Below are 19454 nucleotides of genomic sequence, written 5' to 3' on the forward strand. Positions count from 1 at the left end.
AGCCCTTCGAGAAGCGCACGACGTTCCGCAATCCGGTCACCTTAGAATGGAGAAAACGTTTCATAGATTAGCGGTTTCGTATTACTGGCCGTCTATGTTCCGCGACGTTGTAAAATATGTTAGGCAGTGCGACACGTGCCAGCGAACGAAAGTAGAGCAGGCAAGCCCACCCGGTCTCATGGGGCATCGAGTAATAGAAGGCCCATGGACCGTTGTGGCAGCGGATATTATGGGACCGTTCCCCAAAAGTAAAGCAGGATTCACGTACGTATTAGTAGTACAAGACCTCTTTACCAAATGGGTCGAATGCTTTGCGTTAAGAGCAGCCAACGGTCGAAAAATTAGTGAAGCTTTAGCGGAGGTAGTCTCGCGATGGGGCACCCCAAAGTTTTTCCTCTCAGATAACGGGACGGAATTCGCGAACCAAACGATACGGGCTTTCGCAGAGGATCACGGGATCACGTGCACTACAGTACCCCCCTTATCATCCCCAAGCGAATCCCGTTGAGCAAAGCAATCGCGTGTTAAAGACTATGATAGTCGCGTTCCTCGAGAGAGATCATCGTGAGTGGGATGTCCATTTATCCGACTTCCGATTCGCGTATAACACGGCGTTTCACACATCCATTGGAGCCTCACCGGCTCTCCTAAACTTAGGACGCGAGTTGGTTCCGAAGGAGTGCTTGCGCGCGCGAACTCCAAAAACGACGGAAGTTGAGGAGCGGAATCCGGCCGAGTGGTCGGAAAGAGTGCAAAAATTACAAACTCTGCATCACTGGGTAGCGGAAAATCTCGATCAGGCGTATCAACGCCAATCGCGATACTATAACTTGAGGCGACGGAATGTGGTTTACCAAGTAGGTGACTGGGTAATGAAGAGGCAACACGTGTTGTCCTCCGCGGCTCAAAATATCGCCGCAAAACTTGCACCGAAATTCCATGGTCTGTTTCAGGTCTGTAAGGTACTATCCCCCGTAGTATACGAGTTGAGAGATCCGGAGGGAAATCCTATAGGTAAAGTCCATGTAAAAGACCTTAAAGCCTATCGCCCTCCTAATTTTAGATAAGTTATCCCGTTATTCCGCCTCATCAACATGGACCAACGTTGGCGGGCTTTCAGGTCCCGCCATGCGGGTACCATCCGCTCCGTCCACGAGGCGAGTCCGGCGTTCTGGGCGGAGTTCCGTGCCCTACTGAGCGGCCCGGAGGAGGACAAAGGGCCCCGCTCCACGCATTGGGTGCCGCCAGCGATGAGGGACCAGGCCACTCAGACCAGCGGCTCTCCCTACTTAGGAGACATCCTGGAGGATGTATTCAGGGTCGAAGCAGACCCTCAGGAGCGCGGGACGCAGACCAACCCGGTCCCCCTCCAGGATACCGCTACGCAGACGGAGAGCGTAGCCCGCGCCATCGCCGGAGCGGCCCCCGGTCACACAATCGACCGGGGAACCTCCACGGATCCCGACCCGCTCGTTCCGCTCGTCTTCGACGCTCTGCGTCACGCAACCCGGAACCGCGGGCGCATACTGGGACCCCCGATTGGAATGCCCCGCCCGGGACATTTCGATAAGGAAATCCAAACGGAGGACCCGGCCGCGCGCTCAACCAGCCGCGGCCCGCGGACACCCACACCGGACGACCCCCGACCCCGGTCACCTCAGCGGCGCTGCTGGAATTGTCAGGCGACGGGACACCGGTACACCGCCTGCCCGACACCCCGACAGGGCCGATACTGTTACGGGTGTGGTCGGCGCGACGTCGATGTGCAGATCTGTCCCGACTGCGGCCCAGCGTACCGAGATCTGGGCGCGTATCATCGGGGCCGAGGACCGTCCAAACGGGACCCCGCCTAAATTTATTTTTCCTTTTTTTTGTGTTCTTTTTGTTTTATTTGTTGTTTGTCCCGTATCCCCGAGGATATCAGTTTTCTTTTTTTGTTCCGTCCTCGAGGTACCGGAGGACCTCTCTTTCCGTTCACGGTAACTAATATGTAACCCCCTATACTGGTAGAATAGAAGGATTGCAGGTTCTAATTTACGTTGTTATTTCACACACCTACCTCGTCCGTTCCTGACCGTCTTGACGGTTATGCGGCCCTAGCATGTGTGTCGTCTTTGCGTGTTTTCAGGCTTAGCTTTGTTTGTGCTGGATTAAGAGTCGATTGGTGTATCGCACAATTTATGTGTCGGCTGTTTTGCGAGAGAGATGACTTTGATTCCAAGGGACCGAAGCGGGGCCCAGAAGTATATTTGCCTAGCAAGGAAATTGGTGGCTAATACCGTTCGTCCCTGGTAAAACCTCCCCGGTCCTCCTCTGGGAAGGGGGAGTTGTGACGTGACATTTTGTACTGTCCGTCACAAGGGCCGAAGGCCCGGCCGGGAAAGGCGGGAAATTCGGGAACCTTTGCTCTCTCGCCAAATTTTGAGAGAGAGAGAGCACCCGAACAATCATTTTGCGTTTTCTACCGCGTCGGAGGATACGCTTCGCGCATCCGTTTGGCGAATTACTTTTTGTATGATTTCTGTTTGAGCGATTTTTGGCGTTTTCGGCGAGCAATTTTGTATAGGGTACGTGTCTCAACCGAGGAAACCAATAGAGAGAAAGAGTGAGAGGACGGAGAGGACGAAGAGGACGATTGAGGACCGAGCAGGGGCCACCAAGTCCGGATCACGCCCGGTAAATATTATTTTCACATCAAATTTCTGGCTCGCTCCCCCCGTTAAGAACCTGGGTACCGCCGTAAAATGTTCCTTCTTCCGCAGAGATTCCGACCAGAGACGGGGATGGCCACTCTCTCGCGAGAGGCGAGAGAGCCCCGCAAACGAAAGGCGCGGGAGATACCCTACCTTGAGCCCCGCAGATCCGGATACACCGAAATCCCGTCATCAATCAAACAATCGATCTGGCGGATTTTTGGGAGGAATCGCGAAGAGGTGCACTCGTGGGAGTCTTCCCGACGGCCCATAAAGAGGAATACCGGAACCCGAAGCGGAAACACAGAGGAACGGCGAGGGAAAATTTACATCCAGAAAATTCGCAGGGCCCCGCGGGGTACCCGGCGGCCCTGCCAGGATAAGGAGCGCCACGGGTGGAAAATGCCAAATTTAGTATCGGCGTGATCCCGGCAGGCCTCTTGCTTGTCACTGTTCGGCGAGACGTGCTAGAGAGGAGAGGTTCCTGCGCGGATGCCGAAGCACCCGAGGACCCGGCGATACCGGTGAGACGAACGGCCCTATCTAATATTGTAAAGCCGCTAACTTCTTTCTTTTTGTGAGTACCGTATTCGGGAGAGAAGCGTGTCACGGCCGCGGCCGGTTAGTAGAGTCACCGGTAATTTCGTGATTTTGAGAGTTTAATTTAGAGTTTCGTTCCGCGTAGAATTTATCCCGGCGCCCGGCCGACCGCGTGCTCTCTCCCGCGCGTAAATTAAGAGAGGCTCTCTCTCCTGCGGATACGCCGACAGTCGCCGCGATTTTTGTCACGTTAATGTAAAATTTAAGGTATCGTCTTGTAATTACTGTACCGTTCTCGTCTGTTAGAGTTCTAGATCGGAGAATAGAAAATTATTTAGAGTCACGCATCCGAACTAGCGTATTCTTTCTCGCGCATATCCTTATCCGTGCCGTCTTCGGATCCTTTGTGAAATATTGCGAGGAACGACCGGCGTGAGCGATCTCAAAGGAAGTCGCGCGGGACCTACTCGAGTTTACGGAAATTTTGTATTGCCTAAGACCATCGGAATTAATTACGCCGCACGGACCTTATTAAGTCTTGTGCGTTAATAATTATTCGACACGTAGGCGTGCGAATTTACTTCCGGGTCCCGCGTGTCGTCCGATATCATCGCGTCGGGTCGTCTCAAAGGCGTGGAATAATAACAACGCGCCGCGTCTCGGCCGTACATACGCCGTATTGTATTTTTCGAATCACATTTCGGCCTCGTTTATCTGTATTTCGGCGTTATTAAAGCGGAGATCTCTCCGTAAGATATCAAACGAATATTACTTTTCTTTCTGGACCTAACATTGTACTCAAGTTTTTATACAATTATTTTTCTGTCTATCTTCGTTTATCATTGTCTAAATATATTTAATGTTTGTTATATTTGAGCGATTTCAAATAGCCTCTCTCGAATTCCGTCCTCTCTCCCGTCCGAACTCCCCCCTTTACCCCCTGACGATCTGAGCGAGTCGATTATCGCCGTCGCGGAAATTTTCGGGATACTTTGCTGATTATAAAGGTCATTTATCGATTTGGAAATTTCAGAGTGGCGCGAATCTCGCGCCTGGCGCCCAACCAAACATCTTTTTTTGTGTTTACGAGAATTTCCCGCTTTCCGCGCCGAAGGTGTGCCGTCGGCCACTTACATTGGCCCTATTTCCCGGATCCTTTTCGATCCGACGGACAATATAAAAAGAACGGTTACAATATATATATATATATATATATATATATATATATATGTTACTGCTGTAAAAAGTATACCTACTAATTGAACATTTATTGAGTGGTATCCTTTACAATTAACATATGCATGCTCCGGATAAACCTCATCATTAATTTTGGAAGGGAATATTGCAACATGTGTACAATCAATACATCCATAAACACCTGGGAATCTGTGGTTCCGGTAAAATCTGTATATGTATAATACAAAAATATTTATGTCTCTCTCTCACTTGTATGTATATAACATATTTATATATGATATTTCACACATTACATTCATAAGAAATGAAAACAGAAATGAGAACATGTAATTCATGCGTGAATTACCCATTACGTAGATAATTAAGTTCTGCTCTAGTGCGAAGAAATCGTATCCACTTATTCATTACGTTAGGTTGATTAGCGGCATTAATTACTTCGTGAATACTTCTTGATATCGAAGACTGACTAACGACAATGTCCACATTGTTACCTATATCCATTTGATAACTACCGCTTGCAAAAAACGTAATGCAGAAAATATTTATTAGGTAAACAATATAAATAAATTATTAAAATAAGTTAAATTATGTGTAATATGCAATTATAAATAAATTTTTTATACCTTTCTTTGTATGCTTAAAGAAGATTTCCTCGATAGTTTCCGCATAAAAGGTTGAATCATCAATAAATTTGTTAACTAAATTTTTGGATAGCCTAAATATCTTGATAAACCTATTATCACTTAATTCAAACGGATCACGTTCATCAAAAATTTGACGAGACTTCCGTTTTGCAGCAATTTCGGCAGCTTCTAATTCATTTAATGCAATAGCTTGATTTATCAACTCCATTATTTTGATAAATATGTGTCTCTTTTTTAACGGAACGTATGCGCAATTAGAGATGCGAGGGCTTGTTACCCACTCGTTGCATTGCGAGTGAAAATTTGCGAATGCGCTACCGTCCGCACACGCATTTTTGGTTCGAGAATACTTTTGAATTCGAGCGCTCACAAATCAGTACTTGCGTATACGCATTATTTCGAGAATAGCTCCCCAGGCCTGTGCACGTTACCACATTTCCGGCAGCGAGCACGAGCAATTGTTTCAAGAAGTACTGTTGCTGTGTGATTGTAATACTGATATTCTTTCGCGCCTAAAGTTTTGTGAGCTGGTGTATCTTTTTGGAGATATCTCCTCTGAAGAGCTGAGAGAAAAGCTGATATCTCCTCTGAGCTGACTCCTCCATATTGCATAATTGTGTGCATAGTTTTTTCAAGTATCAGACGAAACTTTTTTAAAGTAGGTACAATCATATTAATAAAATACACATATTTATAACTTTCATTCTTTTTCATTGTGTTCAATATTAGTCTAACCTCTAGCTTTGACTATGGATAAGTTAAGGATTAAAGATAAAATTAAATTCCATAGAAATCTTAAAAATAAACTAAATCGATCTCTAGAACTTATTAATAATAATTCTGTATTTTTTAATTCTCATATCAATGATAACATCACAGAAATTGTAATTGATAATAATATTACTACTGAAAGTTTAATATTGCCTACAAATTCATGCTGTAATAATAATGTAAATGTCAATATTCCACACGACAATGAGTTAGTAGATAGTTTAATATTGCCTATAAATTCATGTTGTAATAATGATATAAATGTCAATGTTCCAAATGAGTTATTTAATAATGATGTCAAAGAATTACCGAATAATATTGAGTGCAATAATAATGAAAATAATATATCGTTAACTTCAAAATTAGCTGTATGGGCTGTAAAAGATAATATAACGTTATCGGCGTTAGGAAATTTACTTCCTATAATACGAGAAATACCGGGATGTAGCAATATTCCAAAAGATGCAAGAACAGTACTAAAAACACCTAGTAAAATAATTGTAACACCTTTAGGTTCCGGGACATAGTTTTATTTTGGTATAGAAAAAATGATAAATTTATTTTGTATAAATCATAAAATCAACTTAGAACGAGATGAAGAGTTTTTATTAGCTGTCAATACTGATGGTTTACCGTTAAGCAAAAGTTCGAATAGTTCGTTTTGGCCTATTTTATGCTCAATCAAATCAATAAAAGTTCTTATAAACCACATATTTTTAGTTGCTTTATATCATGGTTCGGAAAAACCAAAATCTGCTAATGATTTTTTTAAAGATTTTATAAATGAATGTATTCATCTAACAACTAATGGCATATTAATAAATTCTTTTCGATACAAATTCAGAATTTTAATTTGTGATTCTCCAGCTAAATTATCTAACAACTAATGGCATATTAAATTCTTTTCGATACAAATTCAGAATTTTAATGTTAATTTGTGATTCTCCAGCTAAATTATTTGCTTTATTTATTAAAGGCCATACAGGCCATTTTTCATCCCCCCCCCGTCGACAACCACCTTGCCGTGGTGGAGGGGCTCACCCTTCGCAAGGGAATAGCCTTGCGAAGGGTGCTAAGAGTGGTCGGTACCTCCTACGGAGGTACACTTGGCCTGGTGGGGCCATAGGGCTTCGGTCCGCCACCCTTGGAAGGCCACCAAGTAAAAAAACCAAATCAAGCAACATGGGAAGGAGCAAAAATAGAAAGATCACTACCGGCCCAGGGGTTTCGGATGCCCCAGGGCCCGGCGGGGAGGGGGGTATGGTCCCGGCCCCCACCCCGTCGTCATCGAACGACGGGCGTGAGGTAGGAGGAGGAAGGGGCGATGCCCCTATGGAGATGGATCCGGTAATACCGGATGCCTATAAACCGGAGATATTGCCGGGATTGACTTGGGAGGAGTTTGCTCCGGGAGGGGAAGAGGCTTATGCCGGGACCCCTGCCGCGGGCCCTCTTCACAAGTCGATACAGGAGCTGAATGCGGTAAGGTGGGACACCAGGTCCTTCCTGGATGGCTGCATTCGGAGAGTAGAGGAAGGAGGACTCTCAGAGGAGATGATGGCGCACATAAACGGCTACGTCGGGTCGGTGCTAAATATAGCATGCGGACTTGGGCGGGCCGTTTCAGGCCTTGTGCGGGTAGTGTGCGTCCAGCCTGGAGGGAACAGCGCAGACGTGGCCCTCGACCGCGGGGAGGGGCCCCGCAATACGGGGACCGCGAAGGAGAGGGATCCTGGGACGTCTGCCGGTGCGGCGCCTTTGCCGGGGGAGTTGGTGGTCAGACTCGAGGACATGTCCTTGAGGCTGGCTGCCAACTCGGACCGGTTGGCGCTGATGGAAAGGCGTCTCAGGGAGGTTGAGTCCGGACGGGCAAAAGTGGCTCGGGGGACTCGGCGGTTTCCTGGAGGGGAAGAGAGAGAGGAGATGATGACGGGGACGGAGACGACGGAGAGTGGAGGGGAGACTACCGTCGGTTGGGCGACGGTAGTGAGGAGGGGGAGAAGGAGAAAGGAGAGGAGTGCAGGAGAAGGAATGGGGGGAAGGAGAGTCGCGACTGCTGGGGGCGGAAGAAGGGGGAGAGGAGTAGTTGGCGGCGGGGTGACTGTCGCCAATGTAATGGGTGCGCCGAGGTGCTACCGGTGCCTGTGTGTTGGGCACACATGGCGCCGGTGCACCTCGGCGGTAGACAGGGGTAGCCGCTGCTACCGCTGCGGCTCCTCTGGCCACAAGGAGGTGGGGTGCCTGTCCGGCCTTAGGTGTCCACTTTGTGTGGACTTCCGACGGCCGGCCAGGCACCGACTCGGGGGTCCGGGGTGCTTGACGGCACCCCCGACGGGGTCAGGAGGAGGGGGCGTGCTTCCCTCTTCCCCGTCGTCGTCGGCGGTCGTGCCCAAGAGTGCGGCTGTCGGCGGTGGCGGGGGCGGGGGGGCTCGCCACATGCCGGCGTCATTGGTTGACGCCGGATGAGGGTGTCGGGGGAGGCATGGGAGCGCTTAGGCGCTCCCCTCCCCCCCCACACCCTCCGGGAAGGAGGGGCCCCACCGGTTGCGGGTGAACTCTAACCCCTAGGGGTGGAGGGAGGTCGCAACCGGGGGGGGGGTCAGAAATGAGGGGGGGCCACGTGTCCCTGGCGGGCGGGCATTGCCCTCCCGTCCGGGGTGCCTGGGCCCCTCTCAAGGACGGAGACGTGACGTGTGGGGCCCTCTCACCGGGAGCCGTAGGCACCGGTGGGAGGGCAACACCGTCCACGGAGGGGGTTTCTCTCCTTCTAAGAGAGGCCCCCTGGCGAGGGCTTCCCTGGTGGAACGCCGAACCGGATCACCCTCTTGGGGGTCCGGGGGATGCGTCTACCGGGGAGGCGAGGGGCGATGGCTTGAGCGGGAGTTCTCGAGCCATGGCTCCGCCCCTCAAACTTTTTGAGAGGGCGCGGCGTGGGGTCGATGTCGCCCTGCGCCGCAACCGCGAGGCACCTGTACAATGACGTAGGGGAGGGTGTCGCCTTCCGCGGCATCCTCCCAAGGAGGGATAAGGCGAGGGGGCGGCCAGTCGGCATGGGATACCAGCATCCTGGCCGTCCCCTGTATAACGTCCGTGAAGGACATCCTCTGGGGTTTTAGTGCGGTAGGTCCTGTCCCGGCTCTCCGTCTCGCCGATCCCGGCTCTCCGGCCCGCTACGGCGGACCGGCCAGGCGGATGTGCGGGCCGGCCAGACGGGGCAGGGAGTCCCACATAACCCCCGCCTTTATCCGGAGGCGGACGGTACCATGAGGTTTCCCCAAAGTCAAAAAAAAAAAAAGAAAAAAAAAGGCCATTTTTCATGCACAAAATGTGAAGAAGAGAGTGAAATGTTTAATCATGTATTATGTTTTACGGAAACAGAACGTTTTTGCAAAAGAACTGATCATACATTTAGAACTACTGCTCAACCGGAACATCATATTGGCAAAAGTATACTATTAGATATACCTAACTTTAACATGATAGATAATGTACCAATAGATCACATGCATAATTTTTTAAAGGAGCCTTTTATGGTATAAAAAGGCTCCTTTGTCATAAACGGTATGGATGGATTTATGGTAAACCACCCCATAAATTACAAACTCGCGATGTAAATAAAATTTCAGAAAATCTTCTAAAATTAAAGCAATACGTTCCTTATGAGTTTTCTAGAAAAACACGTTCTATAATTGAGTGTAAGAGATATAAAGCCACGGAATATAAATTCTTTTTGCTTTATTCTGGTTCTATAGTTTTGAAAAAAGTTTTATCATCTAAAATTTATAATAATTTCATAACATTAAGTCTTTCTAGTTTCATAATGATAAGTCAATGTTATTCGAGAAATGAAGATTATGTAATATATGCTCACAGTTTGATGAAACACTTTGTCTGTCAGTCTATTAAAATTTACGGTTCGGATTTTGTATCACACAACATACATACATAACTTTTTGCATTTAAGCGACTGTGTAAAATTATATGGTTCACTTGACAATTTTAGCGCTTTTCCTTTTGAAAATAATATGCAACAATTAAAGAAGAAAGTTCGTAAATCAGCTCAGCTTTTACAGCAAGTTATACAATACATCGCGTGCTTAAGGAAAGTAAATAGTATATTGCTCAACATAACTTTAATAATATTAAAAATGATTCTTTTACCGAACTATCGATGGAACATTTTAACGGTCCTTTAACAAAGAATTGTACATCTCCACAATATAGAAGATTACAGACAAATAATTATTATTTAGATATTTCCAATAATGCTGATAAATTTGTAGAATTAAAGAATAATGTTATTGTGGAAATTAAAAATTTTGCTCTTTGTGAAAACGCTATATGTTTATTAGGATACACATATAATAAGCATGATAATTTTTACTCAAAACCGTGTTCATCATCTTTATTTAATGTTCAATATATAAAGAAAGAAAATAACTCACTTGAAGTATGAAATATTGATTTCATCAAAAGAAAATTAGTAGTGTTACCTTACAAAAACAAGCTTGTTTCATTTCCATTGTTACATATGTAAATTACTGTTAATTGAATTTATTAAAAAATGTATAATTTTCATTGTCAAAATTTATAATATTCTTTTCTTCATATAATATATAAATATGTTTATTATTAATCATAAAAATTGTTTTTTGTATTACAAATAATTCAAAGTATGAGATTAGCTGGATCTTATAAACTTGATATTTTATCTTCTGTAATTTATGTTTCTTTTGTTACAAAATATTCAACAACAATATAATGACAAGATGACCTGGCTCGTTGTAAAATTTGATGACGAAGAAACAGTAGAAGCTGTTCCGAATACATGGTATGAAAATTCACAATGTTATTGGCCACCTGAAGGCACTGTACAACATGTCATAATAGATCTAATAAAGAAAAAACATCTTCCTACGACAGATTGGATGCTTTATAGAGCGAGTAGTTTGGACACTTATGGTAAAGTATATATGAATTGTCTCGCACGCACGCACGCACGCACGCACACTATATTGTGTATTTGTGTAACAAATATCAGGAGACGCGGTAGTGTCTCCGGCCATGTTTAAACCCTAAAAGACCTTAAAAAAGACACTACAAGTCTCTTATCCTGCACCATCAAAGTCCATCTTTTGGTGGTGTAGAACTACTAAAATATAAAAAATTTTGAATTGCACGTAATATAACCTGAAAGGCGGCATTGCCACGAGTAATTTGAGCCAAAAAGGAATAAAATCGGTCAAACCGTTCTGGAGATACAAGCGGTCAAAAAGTGACGTTTTTCATGAAAAATGAACGTCGTCTTCTTCTTCTTCTTCTCTGTCCGCGTTCGCTGACGTCATCAGGATTATATATATATATAAATCTCTTCTCACCTTTCACTCACACCTCCCTCAACTTCCAACCACCCCTTTCCCTCCCACATCCCGTCCCCCCACCCCCACTCCCACTCGCACCCCTCTTTTGCCCTAACTCACCCTCTTTTGTCCTATTTTTTCAGTTTTTTCGTTTTCTCTCACCCTCTGTTGTCCTCTTTCACCCTCTTTCGTCCTTTTTCACCATCTTTCGCCTCTTTCACCCTCTTTCGTCCTCTCTCACCCTCTTTCATTCTCTCTCACCCTCTTTTACCCTCTTTCATTCCCTCTCACCCCCTTTCGTCCTCTTTCACTCTCTTTCGTCCTCTTTCACCCTCTTTTGCCCTCTTTCACTCTCTTTCGCCCTCTTTCACCCTCTTTCGTCCTCTCACCCTCTTTTGTCCTCTTTCACTCCTCTTTCGTTCTACCTCATCCTCTTTCGTCTTCTCTCACCCTCTTTCACCCTCTTTCGCCCTCTTTCACTCTCTTTCATCCTCTTTTACCCTCTTTCGCCCTTTTTCACCCTCTTTCGTCCTCTTTCACCCTCTTTCATTCTCTCTCACCCTCTTTCATTCCCTCTCACCCTTTTTCACACTGTTTCGTTTTCTTTCACCCTCTTTCGCCCTCTCTCACCCTCTTTTGTCCTCTTTCACTCTCCTTTGTCCTCTCTTACTCTCTTTTATTCTCTCTCACCCTCTTTTGACCTCTCTCACCCTCTTTCGTCCTCTTTCACTCTCCTTTGTCCTCTCTCACTCTCTTTCATTCTCTCTCACCCTCTTTTACCCTCTTTCGTCCTCTTTCACCCTCTTTCGTCCTTTTTCGTCCTCTTTCGCCCTCTTTCATCCAATTTCGTCCTCTTTCACTCTCTTTTGTCCTCTCTCACCCTCTTTTATTTTGTCTCACTCTATTTCATTCTGTCTCACTCTTTTTTATTCCCTCTCACCCTCTTTCGCCCTTTTTCACCCTCTTTCGTCCTATCTCACCCTCTTTTGTCTTCTCTCACTCTCTCTCACCTTTTTCACCCTCGTACGTCCTTTCTCACCCTCTTTCGTTCTCTTTTACCCTCTTTCGCCTATCTCGTCTTTTCTTACCCTCATTCGTCCTCTCTCACCCTATCTCCAAAAAATCATAAAAATGAAAAGGTCAAGCCATGTTCAAAAGAAGGTCCTCAAAAATTTAAACCTTTAAAAATTTAAACGATCTAATAATAAATTATCACGAAAAGTAACTGATATGTTATTCAAGGTGCCAGTTCAAAGTGAACATACGTAAAGTGTATATTATCTAAATTTAGTAATAATATATTACCATGAAAAGTAACTGATATTTTATTCAAGGTGCAAGTTTACATTAAACATACATACATATAAGTAAAACTGATTACAATTTGATTCTAGAAAATAAGTGCGATATGTTATTCTTAGTGCACAAAATATAATAGTCGTTTATAGAGATTTGATTTAAAATTCATACTAGCCCGTACAATGAAAAATAATTGCTCGTTGTGGCTTATCCAAACATACTTCGTCTTCCGAAGTGTACTTTTATGAAACTGCTTACGAGCAAAGGAAACAGTTTGAGCAACCACTTATAATGAGACAATCCTCTCCTCATGGAGTAAAAAATGTTTTGCCGTTAATAGATAACAATGGTAAAAAGTTAAAAATGTGGCATTGTGATGAGAACAGATGCCACATAAATGATACTTCCATGGAAAAGTTTGTAAAATTTTTGGAACTGTTTGAAGAAAGTACTTTGAAAAAAATAATGAATGTTAAATTCATGGCGCAACTAAAAAATTGTTTCGTTTCACGTACGAGTAGCAGATTAGGACATCCTCCGGAATGCTATACAAGTTCGAATCTTTGCAAGTCATACATTGCAACGATAAACACTTTATCACCTCATTTTCCTTTCGTAAGGAATATTCGAAGAAATGTTTATAAATTGATCGACAATTATAATAAGTTTTGTCAACTGTTTTCATCTTTGAGATTTATCAATATGGATAAATTAGTTAAAATTTCCAATGATTTTAAGAATAAAGCAAGATTTTATCCAAAAAATGTAACTGATGTTTGTTTGGACGAGGAAAAGATTTTCTCGCAAAATTACGAAGCATTTAAAGTCATGAAAAAGCGATTGTTGGATTTATCACGTATCCCTTGCATCTCTTGCAAAAAATTATGCTTGAGAAGAGACGTTTCTAAGTTCGAGAAGCTGAGAAAAACAATAGACGGACCTTTTTGGAAAGATCTGATAGCAAACGTAACAGAACACAGTAATAATACTAAATTCGTTTGTAAGCTTTGTTTGGGTAAATTTCAAAAAGGCGTGTTGCCTTCTACTTGCATTTTGAATAATCTTGCGGTAAAACCATTACCAGATGTTTTATCAGATTTCAATAATTACGAAAAAATGTTAATCAAGAGAATTAGCAGCTTTCAAGTAGTGCAATTGATGGGCAATGTTTCGAACAAACATATACCGCATAGACAAATGATCCACAAAGTAAAAGGCAGAACATTTCATTTGCCTCTACCTTTACAAGAAACATTGGATAAGGTATGTCCTCCGGAAGATCCTATAAATTTGAATCACGAGTTGCACATTCTCGTTCGAGGTATACCCAAGAAATCTAAAGTGGTTTGGGAAAATTTGGTAGATATTAATAAAGTGTATAAGGCTTTACAATGGTTGAAAGAAAATAATCCTCATTACTCGAAAATTCGTCTTTTGGCGTCATCTGATGATCTATTAAATGATAAGTTGCAGGAAACAGAATATCGAATTGTCGATGACGAAATAAATGAGGTGGTTGAGAAATTACCAGCATTGAATTTGTACAATGTACAGGAAAACAAAAATAATAATGATCAAATCGTTTTAAAACGTAGGGTTTTCCTCACACGTATCACTGAAGACTCGGATATTAATGATCAGTATACAATATACCCAATACACGCGAAAATAATCGATAACGAATCTGCATTGAAGCTTTATCAAATGATGAAAATTGAAGATTTTCCAATGGATAATTGTTATAAATATATGGATGTCATGTGTTTTCCTGATTTATATCCTGATGGTGTCAATGGACAACGAGAAGATAGAAACTTTGCATTGCCGGAATATTTATTTATTAGAACACGATTGATGTCGAAACATAGTAGATTCAAGTTGAATCTGCAGTATCTGTTTTTCCTTCTCAATGATGCTAACTACCGACAGTTGAAAAGTGGTATCTATTATACGATGATGGTTACTAACCCACGAGAGAGATACACTGCTGGTAGATACTTGAACGAATTGAAAGGTTACGAATTAGAATCAAATTTAATGAGTATTTTCGCAAAATTGAGAAATACGGATCAATTTTGGCGACAACCGTCCAATAATGTAAAATGCATGACTTTGCATTACGGTCCAGCGACGTGGTTTTTGACTTTGAGTCCTAGTGAATGGAAATGGTCCGATTTGGGTGAATATTTACGAGATATGAATCCCGATAAAGAGAAGTTAGGCATCAGCAAACTAGTCGCATACGATCCTGTAAGTACTTCTAGATTCATGTGCATAAAATTCAAAGCCATGATTAATTTTATTTGTTTGTCCGATAATCCAATAGAAAAGGTTATTCATTACTTCTGGCGACTGGAATATCAAAGTAGAGGTATTCAGCACATGCATTGTATGATTTGGATAAAAGATGCTCCAGTAATAGGAAAATCACCGGATGAAGAAGTTGCTACGTTTATTCGAAAATACGTAACGTGTGAAATTCCAGATGAAAATGTTTCGCCAACGTTGTACGATACGGTAATAAGTGATCAGAATCATAAACATAACTCGTATTGCATGCGTACGAAAAAAACGGAAACTAATATATACAGAAAGTGTCGGTTCGATTTTCCTCGGCCAATGACTGAGAATTTCGTTTTAAGAGACGTTATCACTTCGATAGTCAGTAGAAAAAATTTACGCAGTAAGAGCAGATTGTACGATCTTCCTCGCAAGGAATCGGAAAGGTTTATAAACGATTATAATCCGGCTATCAAATAAACCTGGGAGGGAAATATGGACATACAATTTATTGGAGAAAAATCAAAGTTTTTAAACTCATATTTAACAAAATACACGACAAAGTCGGAAAAATGCAATACAGACTTTGAAGTGATAGATTCGAATAAGTCCTTGGCATCGAAACTGTGGAATTTTGCAATGCGTTTATTAAATAACAGAAAATGCGGTGCTTTAGAAGCTGCGGATACACTATTAGGGAATCCCTTGTACGGTATGGATAATGATACCATGGTCAAATGAATCGATGTTAATGAGGTGAGAAATAGAAAAGTTAAAACATTGAATAAAATTAAAGCTCTCGTAAAAATTCTACGAATATTTACTGTTCGTCACTCATCGATGATTACTATCCAAATAGACCTCAGGAATTAGAATCATTGAATTTGTACGATTTTGCCAGATTCTGGGAAATTACGAAACAAATGCCAAATAATGACAAAGTCAAGTGTTACAAACTGGCATCGGGTTTATTTTTAAAAAAACGAAAAAAGGGTTATTTAATTAACCATTATCAATTTGATATAAAAACTGAGCCCAAAAAATACTTTTACTCGCTGCTTCTTCTGTTCAAACCATGGAGAGATTTGAGTGAACTCAAAGGTACATTCGAGACTTACACGAATGCCTTTAAGAATTCAGAGTCTGTTTTAACAAAGGTAATGAAATATCACGAAAGGCTCGAAGAAATACAGAAAGCTTTTGAGAACGTTGCTGAATTAATCTAGAAGCGCGAAAATGATCTGAAAACAGCAGACAGAGACAAATCCGATGACGATGAACTGGATTGTAATCCGATAGAAGCTGACGACGCGATGAAAGATCTGGAAGATTTTGGTAAGATTGACGACCCGATTGATTTATCGCAAATGATGTCGCAATTGAACGAAGACCAGAAAAGAGTCTTTGATGGAGTATGCCAAGTTTTACAAGATAAGAATCAGATTCTGCGACTGTACGTAATTGGCGAGGGTGGTACAGGGAAAAGTTTTCTAATTGAAACGATTAAACATTGGATCAGAATAAATTTGGAAAAAACGACTGCCATATCTGCTCCCACGGGTATCGCAGCATTCAACATCGATGGCTTGACAATCCATAGAATGTTTCAACTACCCGTTAGTCATGAATCTACACCAAAATATACGCAATTGTCAGACATGGTCTTGAAAACTTTGAGAGACAAATTAAAGAATGTCGAATTATTCATAATCGATGAAGTATCCATGATTTCAAATGTGACATTTATGTTTATCAATCTACGATTATGTGAAATCTTTGATACGACAGATACAGATGATGGTTTCTTTGGCAGAAAACACATTCTCCTGTTTGGGGACTTGTTGCAGCTTCCTCCTGTAAAAGAACAATTTTCGTTTGTTAAAATGTCTCGATCAGAGATTCAGAAGTATTTAGGTACCATGGGTGGATGTGATTTGTGGAGATTGTTCGAGTACGACGAACTTTTGATTAATATGCGACAATACATATCGTGATATACTTTCTAGAATACGAATAGGTTTAGTAACGGATTCTGACATCAATGTTCTTCAGTCTAGAAAAATCAATTTTAAAGAAAGTAGTTGCGACGAAAGATTGAATGAACTTTGCACTTATATGAATCAATTACCGATTGATACAATTTGTTTATTGCCCGCGTGTTATTTGTGCAAGGTTTTGAACACAGCAATGCTCGATAAAATCGACAGCGATGAAATTCTACTGATAGCAGAAGATGATGTCGACTGTGCTCCAGCAATGAAAAAAAAGGTGCATAAAATTTTGGAAGACAAAGATGATAAAGTATCTGAAACAGCTGGCATTGAAAGAGTAATAGCGATTAAAATTGGCGCTAAAGTGATGATTCGACGAAACATTGACGTAACTTTGGGACTTGTCAATGGAACAATAGGCAATGTAGTTGCAGTTAATCGCTCTGCTGACGGCAATTGTATTGATACCATCAAAATAGTTATTTCGGATAACAAAGAAATCGCAATAACGAAAGTAGATATTAAATTTGAAGTATTCCACAAATTAGTGGTACATCGGAAACAATTTCCATTGTCTCTCAGTTATGGAATAACTATACACAAAAGTCAAGGAATTACATGTAACAATGCAATGATGGATGTAGGAACGACTGTATTCAGTGATGGTCAAGCCTATGTAGGTTTGTCACGAGTAAGTAAATTGGAAGGCCTACATTTGATAAATTTCAATCCAGCATCAGTTAAAGCAAACTCGAGAGCCATTGAAGAATATAATCGACTGAGATCTATATTCAAATCTGAACTGCCACAAATCAATCCGTCCGATGAAAAAGGTTGTGAAAATGTACGATCGTCGATGGGCTATCCCTAATATCATTGATGATATGCAGAATTATGATTGTGAGGAACCAGAAAGTATAGTTACGTGGAAAATATATGGCCTTTGCAATAACGATGCTGTTTCGTGTTACGCTAATGTAATATTACAATGTGCATTTCATTGCGTACGTATTAGGCAACAAATACTGAAAAATAAAGCATCGAATGCATTGACTGATGCTATCTGCGCGTATGGTGAACGTAAATATTGCAACATTTAAGCGGTTAGAAGATCTGTCGGAAAACGTTTCGAAGAACGAACATAACAAAATGTTTCGGAATTTTTTACGGCTCTAATGTCGACGTATTCCGACATCAATGATGTATTAGAACTCGAATTAAAGCACGTAACATGTTGCTCGAATGTCAAATGTAATTACAATGTAACTAAGCTGGAAAGCAGTAGTTTGCTAATATTACCTATACATTCGACATTAAAAAGGAAAAAAGGTGTCACTTTACAAAGTTTGATTAATGTAAAATTTTCTAAATGGGAAACGATAAACGGCAATTGTAACGAATGTGAGGGTACCGTGTTGAAAAGGAAAACCGTAATCGAATCAACTTTATCCGTCGTAGTAATACAGCTCAATTTATATACTTTTGTAAACGGTGCTTCTAAAAAAATTATCAACAATTGGATTAACGCCGTGCCGACGAGTAATATCACGATTAATGAAAAAAAGTACAAGGTAATAAGCGCTATAATTCACGAAGGTGAAGAAATGAATTATGGTCACTACACGTGTATGTTGAGAGCTGACACAAAATCGGAATGGTATTACTCTAATGATATGGAAGTGTTCAAGAAAAAATGGCCCAAAGGAGCACAAGGGGCATACATATTGTTCTTAGAACAGATTAAATAATGTTGCTGAGTAGGTATACTAGGCCGGTTCTAAACCGAGGGCAATGAGGGGTGGTGAGGGGCGGGGGGGAATCGTTGTCGAGGGGGGTGACGTCACGCGGGGGAGGGGGTCTTATCAGTAGATAAGCTTATCTTTTGTTTATAAACATATCAGATTACCTGATAAGGAGATCATATTACCTGATAAGGGGATCATGTTACCTGATATGTTTATAAACAAGATAAAATAAGATAAGCGGCGTCTTTGAGCGATATCTAAGTTTTCATAAACAAGATAAGATAAGATAAAAATTCTACGAATGGCTGCCGCCGTTTCAGAATCCAGGCTTGGATCGAGCGCCGACAATTGGATATCTAAGTTTTCTCTGAAAATCCAAGATAAGATATCTATTACAGCGATATCTAAATTTTCTCCGAAAATCCAAGATAAGATAAGATAATTCTGCGAATTATTAAGAACAAAAGGTTTGCCGACAATCAAGCGGGTTGATACATACAGGTTGCGACATGTTTGCGCGACGTGTCAATCCGATCCGACGGGGTGAAATGAAAGGTAACGGGCGGTCTTATCTATGTATTTCTAAGAATTATCAGCGGGTAGATATCGCACAAATATTTCTCGCGAATTAACAATTGCATCATCATCCCACGAACAAAGGGATGATCGGGATATATAATAAGGACCGATGCAGCTGCCGAGCCATAGTACCACTGGCGAGCGCACGCTCTCCTCATTCGGGGTGCAGAATGTTTGTAATACTATCAAGTGCTTCCGACATTCTCAGTTTAAGTGCCGAACAGTTACAATATATTCCGAAGATTGTTTTACTGCAAAAGTGTGGATATTTCGTAGAGCATTTGTGGGACAAGCTTCCGGAGCATATCAAGACGGATCCGGAGGTTCAGACATATCGTCGCTGCCTCGAACACTA

The 19454-nt window shown here is 42.2% G+C and overlaps 1 protein-coding gene across 1 annotated transcript; it reads left to right on the top strand.

Annotated features, from left to right (window-relative positions):
- The first annotated feature begins 533 nt into the window (after positions 1–533).
- Positions 534–1067, top strand: LOC146724161 (uncharacterized). The gene has a single exon (XM_085480381.1). It carries the CDS (start codon positions 534–536, stop codon positions 1065–1067), a length of 534 nt encoding a protein of 177 aa, XP_085336507.1.
- The last annotated feature ends 18387 nt before the right edge of the window (positions 1068–19454 follow it).

This window comes from Nylanderia fulva, unplaced genomic scaffold (genome assembly GCF_048542155.1).
Source record: "Nylanderia fulva isolate GAGA-0341 unplaced genomic scaffold, ASM4854215v1 Scaffold146, whole genome shotgun sequence".
Lineage (NCBI taxonomy): Eukaryota > Metazoa > Arthropoda > Insecta > Hymenoptera > Formicidae > Nylanderia > Nylanderia fulva.